The 10,378-nt window shown below is 48.3% G+C and overlaps 1 protein-coding gene across 1 annotated transcript; it reads left to right on the top strand.

The window, feature by feature from the left end:
- Positions 1-8,881: 8,881 nt before the first annotated feature.
- On the top strand, positions 8,882-10,159 carry LOC135226752 (proline-rich protein HaeIII subfamily 1-like). Its single transcript, XM_064266462.1, has one exon. It carries the CDS (start codon positions 8,882-8,884, stop codon positions 10,157-10,159), a length of 1,278 nt encoding a protein of 425 aa, XP_064122532.1.
- Positions 10,160-10,378: the final 219 nt, after the last annotated feature.

Below are 10,378 nucleotides of genomic sequence, written 5' to 3'. Positions count from 1 at the left end.
TATATTGGTATTGGAGAGAATCACGAACATCATAACAGGATATTTTAACCTTATCACGTAAGCCAAGTTTATAGTATCGGTTGCAGTGCGTTTCCTACCAATAATATAATAGGAAGCTATAAAGAGAAGCGCAGCAGCACTTCATTGAACATACCCAAACACTATGAACTTGTTGAAAGTGTCCGACACCTTAGCTCCTCTCTCTCTCTCGCTCTCTCTCTCTCTCTCATATCAGCTAATTTAAAGTGACATGTCATCTAGAAATACCACTGCGCTAAGTATGCAGTTTTGATATGTCATTAACACAGTCTAATCTTGACTAAACTAATATATGCATATATATTTTTTCGGGGGGGGGGGGGGGGGGGGGGGGGGGGGGGGGGGGGGGTTTGGTCTCGGGGATTGAGTTCTTGTTGTTAAGTCGTCTTACAGGTTTTGGAATTCTAAAATGTAATTCAAACTGACAAGCTTCTTGCTTTTGCTGTACCGATGTTGGGTTTGTATTCCCTCTTGAATATACAGTAGATGTTATACCCTACACGCCGTTCATTACAATAATTATTACATGATATGGATAAACATATTTACTTGGCTTATATTTTCTAATATATTAATTGTGATAAATGTTTTAATGTCATACGGACAGAAATTCCTTTCGCTCTTATCATCATTCGTGTGAGGATAATAGACAGACGTCTCTATTGTTAAACAGCCCCTTCAGTCATTTACCTGTCCATTGTGGAAAGAGCTATTTGGAGAAATGTAGTTTGATGATATTGTCCTAAGGTTATCTTTTTAGATAATTTTTTAAAGAAAAAAATCAGGATAGTGAAATTCCCTTTAGATTTTGAACTCCTTTAAAATATCAAATTCACCTCTCTAATAAATAAATGATAATAATCATGACATGAGGTAATCCAAATATACACACTCAATTTTTTACATTTATTTTTTTTTAATATTATTAGAGAAATCCAGCCACCTTCCTTCTAGATCACCTCTTGCAATCTGTTAGGCATAGAGATTCATGCTTCTGACGATCTGTGGTCGGTTGTGGAAGAGTTTCCATTGTGTTCCCAGAGGTTCATAAGTTGACCTGGTCTCCTCTCCCTCTCAGGCTCCCAACATTTTACCAAATTAGCCTAAATATTCTCAGTGAGGTTCATGTCTGTATCCTTACTTGGCCAGCCAAGCAACTGCAGATCCTCTCGACCTTGAAACCATTCCTGGACTACTCTGGCCGTATGGATGGGGCAGCGGTCGTGAATGAAAATGACAGGAGCAGGAGGGGAGGAATAATTCCGCTCTTGAAGTGAAAGAAGTTAGCAATCATGAAGAATTTCAATGAATTTTTCACCAGTGAACCCCCACTCAATCCTGGTGATATCATCCATATAATGTAAGAAATCCAGCCCTACAAGTTTACTGTGACATGCCCATTCCTGGTCACCTCGTTAAATAAATTCTTCTGTAGTATCTGAAGGGAAAAAATCTCATTTTTAACAATTTACGCTTTGCTTTTCGTAATAGGGAAAATAATGCTGTATCGTTTGGGGAAATAAAATGCTAAGTAACAACCCTTGCAATAAGTTAAGAATGTTTATTCATCTGCAAGGATTAATACTTATAATAGCATTAACTTTGATCTGCAACAGTCCGTTATGCTATGATATTCTTTAATTCAGTAAAACAGGCTGTACTCTATATTATAAGTTTGTCTACGTGATTATTCATAACATTAATAATGCATTTGCTTAATGCCTGAAAGCTGGCCATAGTAGAACTAATGGGGGGTTTTCAATGAAGAATTTTTATTTTCACACTTCTCTTAGCAATATAATTCAATTAGCGGAAAATACATGGTTATTGACAAAATTATTATCTTTTGATTATAATATTACCCTTGCTTATAATTATTATAGGCTGACTGTTATTAATGATTATAGAAACTCACCTTATATTACTCGGTCTTCAGTTATGTATTCTGCCGTGACTTCTGCTAGTAAAAGACCTTTCGTCACTGCATACGACTCGAGACCAAAATTCCATAACCTCCCCCACAAACTGTTGAACAAAGGCAAGCCTATCAGCACGATGCCGTTCGGCGAGATATTCCTTCTTGGCAGTAATTCTATGAGGTATTCCTGCCTCATGCAGACGTCTTCGCACCGTCATGGCCGAAACATTTAATACCAGACGTTCACGAATAGCAATAGTATTGGTAAAAGGATCTTCTTATGATGCTTGTCGAATGTCGTCGTTATCCTAACGGGTGGTCATTCGTGGTGGAGGTCTTCGAACTGAAATAGGTAATTAACATGCAGATACCTAGATAATCAAGATTAATTATAGCCTGTTTAATTATGGGAACGCTATTTGGTATTCTGGGAAGTAAAGAGAAAGAATCACTATAAGAGTTCAACAGGACCAAAGCAACTGTAATTTAGGTTTCATAATTTCACGGGTTTATAAGGTTTATAGTTTAAAAAAATATTAAATAAATGAAATAAATAAATGCTATCCAAAGTCGGTCAATTTCCCAGTCTAAGCGTGCCTCCTTTTCCATTTATTTACTGTTGTAGGGGAGACGTCAAGATGCTGTGCAACAGCACGTATTGAAAGCCCACTTTCTCGTAGAGCGACGATCTGTGCCCGGAGAACAATATGTTGCTGTTCATTTGGAGACTATAACGAATACTAGCAGAGGACAGATAACCTATCAAAATTTATACAACACCTTAGTCTAGCCATGATTGGGTGACAAACTTGTTAGCGTGTAATAGGGGTGCTGTAGCAGTGATATCGTTATCACTGAACAAAGTGATATATTAAATCACACGATTAGTGGGACTGATTGATTGGTTGGCTGTTACTGGCATTGCAACATCTCAGGTCATTACTGTCATTGATAACGTTTAAAATTCTGTATGTCTTCATAATGAAAAATTGTTAATTGTCTGTTTGAAACACTGTTTACTAAAGGTGGTGCTGTCCCTCTCTTAACGTGAATTCCACTAATCCACTTTCGAGCTGTTTTAGTGTATAAGAGGTTGGAGGATGCAAACTTGTAATAAGTATTAATCCTCATAGATGAATAGACATTATCTTAATGCAGGGGTTGTTACTTAGCAATACATTTCCCCCTACCGATATATCATTATTTTCCCTGTTACAGTTCCTCGCTGGACGAGTGGTTTTCGCGCTCGGCTGCCAATTCGGTGGTCCGAAGTTCGAATCCCGGCTCGGCCAACGCGGAATCGGAGGAATTTATTTCTGGTGATAGATATTCATTTCTCGATATAGTGTGGATTGGATCTCACAATAAACTGTAGGTCCCGTTGCTAGGTGACCAATTGGTTCCTAGCCACGAAAAAAATATCTAATCCTTCTGGCCAGCCCTAGGAGAGTTGTTAATCAGCTCAGTGGTCTGGTAAAACTAAGATATACTTTTTTTTCCTGTTACGGAAAGCAACGCGTAAATTGTAAAAAAAATTCAGATTGTTTTCCTTCAGATAATACCAAGGAAACATTTACGAAGTGGCCAGGAGTGGCTTGTAACCGTAAACGTGTGGGCCTGGATTTCCTTACATGGTATATGTGATATCACCAAGACTGAAGGTTTTTCATCAGTGAAAATACGTTAAAATTTCTTCAACAAATTTTCTTTCTCCCTTCACTTCACCAGCGGAATTATCCCTTTCACTTAGTCCTGTCATTTTCATTCATGACAGCTGCCCCATCCATACGGCCAGAATAGTCCAGGAATGGTTTCAAGGTCGAGAGGATTTGAATTGGTTGACTGGCCAAATAAGGGTGCAGACATGAACCCCATAGATCCCGAGAAAGATTAAGTCGATTAAAGATTGAACAATTAATTCACAGGTGCCCCGAGAGAGGCCGAAGTGCAGTGGAAAAATCACTGAATTTCTAATCAGTTTTCTCCCATGTATACATTAAAAAAAGATTATTTTTGTTTCCATTATTTTTATGCTTATCCATTTCGTATGAAGTAGCTACTGTCGGCCATGTCTTATGGTAATATAACCCAGGTTCAATGGTTAGGGGTAATTAACGTTTGCTTTATGTCTATTACAATTTTCGAATCATAATTACCTGACTGTTATCGAATTACAATTATAACTTCAATTACAAAATGGGGAACAATATCAAATACGATCATTAGTATAATTTCACAATTGTAATCACAGCTACAAATACAATATATAAAATTTATTATTCAATTACATTCGCACACCCATTTCCTTAAACAAATGCAGATAGTTGCAAAGTGTTTATACTTGAGTTTAGTGTCCTTTTACAGTCAATTTCTGCAACAATTGTAAGTTGTAACTTTTAATACCATTTAGTACAAATACAAAACAAAACATATCTAAAATATTTTAGAACCCTGCAGAAATTATCATTAACATCCTAAAATTTGCCTAAGTAAATTGTTATATGTTTATTGTGTTGAAATTATTATGCTGATTATAAGAAATAATACTGAAATACAAAACTCAAATATTGGAAAACATTTTCGCAAAACTTTGTACAAAAAAAGGAAATAAATGGAATAAAATTTTTTTTAGAATTGGTAGCTGGTTTGTTAACATTCTCCCTTAATAATATAATAAATAAATTGGGTAGCGACTCAAAACATCTCTCTATTGCATGTGGTTAAGATGAGTTCTCGAAAAGTAAGAGGGCTGCTCTAGGATAACAATTTCAAATAAAGTACTTTATTATTTGACTTTTCAGTTACAATTACGATTACCATTAAGTATAAATAAAAAACAAACGCAATTACAGTTAACTTCAAAACGTGTAATTAAAAAAATTTCAGAATAAATGACAATTACTCCAAGCCAAACCTGAATATAAGGTAATGTTTAATTGTAATTTTGCTCCCTTACTGTGGGTTTCACAGACAGTGCAGTCACGTTTTTGGTCAATAACCCTGTAATGAAGACTGGTATCAGTACGAGATTTTGCTATAATTTTTGCGCTATAATCAAGGCTTTAACTCTAATGAATGTCCGGTAAAAATGCTCAATTTTTATTTGTAACACAGAGCAACTATAACCAGTTACCTATTCATACCAATCTGTAGGCAATAGGCGGCTCTCTCTTTGCTAAAAAAAAAAAGTTGAAAAGTTGCGTGACAAACGGATTTCTGCTACCATGCCGACAGTTATGTTCCGGCCATCTCTTCTTCACCTTCGTAATACAAGCATATGGCTTGATGCCCTGAGAGTCCAAATGAAGATTGCGAAGGAGGTAACCAACACAAGTATCAACAGTAGCTTTAACCCATCAATCACAGTGTCTATCGTTCTACTACTCCCACATACATGCAGATATCATCTCACTCTAATCATTATAATCATTTACTCCCTAACCCAAATCAATAGTCACTAAAGAAAGAAAAAAAAAATTTGACCTCAAGATAAAAATACTGCTGCTGCTACTGCTGCTGCTACTGCTGCTGATGCTAAGAATAATAGTAAAAAAAAATGCTATATCACTGGTTATTATTATTAATAATTAATTAAATATTGTTCCCTTTGTTTTCCACGTAGAGCAAAGTAATATATCCATGCCTAAGGTAAGGTAGTACGGTACGGAATTTGCACATTTTTCCGTACCTGAACAGTACCGTACCGTACTTTGGTAAAATTGTCATTGCGTAATTCCGTACCGTACACATAGGCTAAATATCAACCGTACCGTACTGTACCGTAATGCCAGCAACCGAGTGAATCGTTAGATATAAACAACATTGTAAATTATTATTAGATTAGATAGATGGATAGATAAAAAAAATCGTACAAAATATACTTGTTAACTGAAGTAACATTCAGAGAGAGAGAGAGAGAGAGAGAGAGAGAGAGAGAGAGAGAGAGATGAGGGGAGAGAGGTGAGGGAAGGGGAGGAGAGGTGAGGGAAGGAAGAGGTAAGGGGGTGGAAGTGGGGTGGGAGGGAGGGTAGGCGAATTTTTTTTTTCTTTATACTGTCGTGTTCATATCCATTTCTGGCTAATCGAGCCTTTATAATTTGTGATTCATGATTCTCTTAAAAATTACACTACAGCAAAATCTCGTACTTATACGAATCTTAGTTACAGAGAAATAGGTTAGAGAATTCGCGAACACTTTTACCGAGCTCATTTTACGAAGCAGTGCTCAACGAGTATTCAGTTCTCAATGTAATTATTAACAGGAACAATAATTACGTGAGCTTATTATATTTAACAGTAGTAACTTTATTTCATACCATGGTGATTATGATCCCTATTGGCTAATCCTACAATCAAGGAACGATGTAATGATATATGAAGCAATGTATTGTTTTACTCGACTCGAAACAGAGTCTGAATCCCAACGGAGGTGAGGTCGTCAGCAGGATTTTGAAATAGGTCAGACTTCATAACCACTCACCATGAATCGAAGGGACACAAATCTGGCGTTGCGAGGACGAATTGTCACTTTACGCGACAATAGCTTCCCGATACGACCCATTGCACGGTACAGTTGTGGATAAGAAGGTGGGAGGAGAGTGGGAACTTGAACGACTTGCGTAAGTTGTTTATGCTGAATAATTGGTGGATATGTTACATTGTTCATGGGTTTATTTTAATCTTGCTTATTTGATATGAAAGTTTCTTTCTTAAATGTATTTCGTCTCGCTATTATAATTTTGGTTAGACTACAGCTATCCAAAGCCATTCCAACACCACAGTAATAATTCAGGTGCACCTCCATAATTCCACGCCGGTGGGTGGTTGGCCCTTGTCAACCTCAACCATGAACAAAGTTAGATAGTCGATTGAGTTGTCTCGGTAAAATTAAGCCTATAAGAGCATTTTATTTGTGCCCACCCCGTCACAGTCATTGTGTGTCTTTTGATAGCTATAATTTATTTATTAAATGTCATTTCAGTGATGGCTCAGGAATGATTTACAGTTTTAATAACCACCAAAAACAAAATTGAGAATATTATGGATATATGTAATCTCGTTCTGTTTGATATGCTTTTGAAACCAAAAATATACAGCCATGTTTACTAAATTATGATCAATCCATAGAGTACAAAATTCGAAGAATCTAGAATTGATTGCGATGTTATATAAATTATAAGTTAACAACTTAAGATAATATGTTCTCTTAGCTAGGCCAGGGGTACTTCTTTGTGTTAATAGTCGCCTTGACACGTTATATAGAATTAATAGCACTAAAAACAAACAACACCGCAATTGAGTGCGCTAGGAATATTTATGAGTGCTAAATCAGTAAACAAGGAATTCAACACATAATAATAATCTGACTAGGGTGATGTAAATCAATAATAATCTCCTTAACTAGTTGTGTGAATTCCTTTCCATTAAGAAAACCAATACTATATTTTATCACCCAGAGTCAATCGGTTTGGTAGAACGGATAAATAAAAAAAGTGTCATGTCTTATGATTTACAACTCGTGATATTGGATCAGAACTGGATTATAGTGGTTCTCGCAGTTTTAAATACCTTTATCATTCATATCTTGTATCTATAGAATTGATACCGCAAGTAGCCTTATACGGTACGACGCTAGAACACTTTTCCACAGTGGCCCGCCCGCCCCGGGAACCTCGGCGGGCCCAGTGCCCGCCCGCCCCGGGGATCTCGGCGGGCCCACTGGCCCGCCCTGCCCCGGGGACCTCGGCGGGCCCACTGGCCCGCCCGCCACGGTACCTCGGCGGGCCCACTGGCCCGCCCGCCCCGGGGACCTCGGCGGGCCCACCCCTGGCCCCCCGCCCGCCCCGGGAACCTCGGCGGGCCACAGGCCCCGCCCGCCCGCCCGGGGCCCACCTCGCGTGGGCCCACTGGCCCGGCCCGCCTCGGGGACCTCGGCGGGCCCACTGGCCCGCCCTGCCTGGGGGCCGGGACCTCGGCGGGCCCACTGGCCACGCCCGCCCTGGGGGGGACCTCGGGGGGCCGACTGGCCCGCCCCCCCGGGGACCTCCCGGGGGACTCCCGGGGAGGGGCCCACTGGCCCGCCCACCGCCCCGGGGGACCTCGGCGGGGCCCACTGGCCCGCCCGCCCCGGGACCCTCGGCGGGCCCACTGGCCCGCCCGCCCCGGGGACCTCGGCGGGGGCCCCACTGTCCCGCCCGCCCGGGGACCTCGGGCGGGCCCACTGGCCCCCGCCCGCCCCGGGACCTCGCGGGCCCCACTGGCCCGCCCGCCCGGGGACTCGGCGGGCCCACGGGATGGGCCCGGCCCGCCGCGGGGACCTCGGCGGGCCCAGTGCCCCACCTCGGGGACCCCCACGGGCAGTGGCCCAGTGGCCCACCCGCCCCGGGGACCTTCGCGGGCCCAGTGGCCCCGCCCACCCGGCGCCCCGGGGACCTTGGCGGGCCCAGTGGCCCGCCCGCCCCGGGGACCTCGGCGGGCCGACTGGCGCCCATGGCCCGCCCGCCCCTGGGGACCTATCTGGCGGGCCCACCCCGGGGCCTCCGGCTGCCCTGCCCGCCCCAGGGGACCCCTCCGGCGGGCCATGGGCCCCCCGGCCTGCGGGGACCTCGTCGGGCCCAGTGGCCCGCCCGCCCCGGGGACTCGGCGGCCCACTGGCCCGCCCGCCCCCCGGGGGCGTGGGGGCCCCACTGGCCCGCCCGCCCCAGGGGACCTCGGCGGGCCCACCTGGCCCGCGCCCCAGGGCCCACTGGCCCGCCCGCCCCGGGGACCTCGGCGGGTCCCACTGGCCCGCCCGCCCCCGGGGACCTCGGGGGGTGGCGGGCCCACTGGCCCGCTCCCCGGGACCTCGGCGGGCCCACTGGCCCGCCCGCCCCGGGACCTCGGCGGGCCCCTGGCCCGCACGCCCCGTGACCTCGTCGGTGCCCCATGGCCACGCTCGCCCCCGGGATCCTCGGGGGCCCACTGGCCCGCCCGCCCCGGGGACCTCGGGGCCCACTGGCCCCCCGCCCGCCCCGGGGACCTCGGGGGGCCCACTGGGCCCTCCAGCCCCGGGGACCTGGCGGGCCCACTGGCCCGCCCGCCCGGGGACCGTCGCGGGCCACTGGCCCGCCCGCGCCCCGGGGACCTCGGCGGGGGGCCCACTGGCCCGGCCCGCCCGGGGACCCTCCCCGGGGGCCTACTGGCCCGCCCGCGCCCGGGGTCCCTCGGCGGGCCCGCCTGGCCCGGCCCGGGGGGCCCCGGGGACCTCGGCCCGGGCCCACCCTGGCCCCCCGCCCCGGGGACCTCGGCGGGGCCCCACTGGCCCCCCCCACTGGGGCCCGGCCCGGGGACCTCGGCGGGGCCCCCCTGGCCCGCCGCGCGCCCGGGACCTCGGCGGGCCCCACCCTGGCCCGCCGCCGCCCCCGGTGGGGACCTCGGCGGGCCCCACTGGCCCGCCCGCCCCGGGGACCTCGGCGGGCCCACTGGCCCGGCCCGCCCCGTGGACCTCCCCGAGGGGCCCACCTGGCCCGCCCGGCCCCGGGACCTTCGGCGGGCCCACTGGCCAGCCCGCCCCGGGGACCTCGGGGGGCCCACTGGGCCCGCCCGGCCCCGGGGACTCCCGGCCCGGGCCCACCTCGGACCCGGGGCGCCTACCTGGGCCCGGGGGCCCCCCCCGACCCGGGGACCTCGACGCGCCTCCTGGCCGCCCCGCCCGGGGACCTCGGGGGGGCCCACTGGCCCTCCCGCCCCGCCGGGGACCTCAGCGGGCCCACTAGGCCCGCCCGCCCCGGGGACCTCGGCGGGCCCCAACTGGCCCGCACCCAGCCCCGGGGGACCCTCGGCGGGCCCACTGTCCCAGCCCGCCCCGGGGACCTCCGGAGGGGCCCACTGGCCCCGCCCGCCCCGGGTACCTTTCGGCAGGGCCCCACTGGCTCCCGCCCGAGCCCCGGGGACCTAGGGGGGTCCCATTGGCCCGCCCGCCCCCGCGGACCTCGACGCGCCTCCTGGCCCAGCCCGCCCCAGGTGGGACCATCGACGCGCCTCCATTGGCCCGCCTGCCCCGGGGACCTCTGCGAGCCTCCTGGCCCGCCCAGCACCCGGGATCTCGGCGGGCCGCCTGGCTTTCGCCCGTCCCCTGGGCGGTTCGGCGGGCTTTGCACCCGCCTGTCCCTGCAGAACACTTACCACCCTTTGCTTAGTCTTAGAACCAGAATATGCCACTGAATCCTTGCAAATCTCCTCAGGCTTCTCTCAATCCTTTCTTCCTTCTTTGGCACTCCACGAATCTTCACTGAATCCTTTGCTCCTTCGCCTGGACTTCACCAATCTTTCCTCAATTTTCTGCTCCTTTTTGTGCCACTCCAGAAATCCACTCATTTTCGTCAACCTTTCTACAATCCCTCCATCTTCCTTTTCCCTTCAGGAATCAATAAAACTCTTAAC

Source organism: Macrobrachium nipponense, chromosome 15, assembly GCF_015104395.2.
Source record: "Macrobrachium nipponense isolate FS-2020 chromosome 15, ASM1510439v2, whole genome shotgun sequence".
NCBI lineage: Eukaryota > Metazoa > Arthropoda > Malacostraca > Decapoda > Palaemonidae > Macrobrachium > Macrobrachium nipponense.
This window is presented reverse-complemented; position numbering and strand designations above follow the sequence as displayed.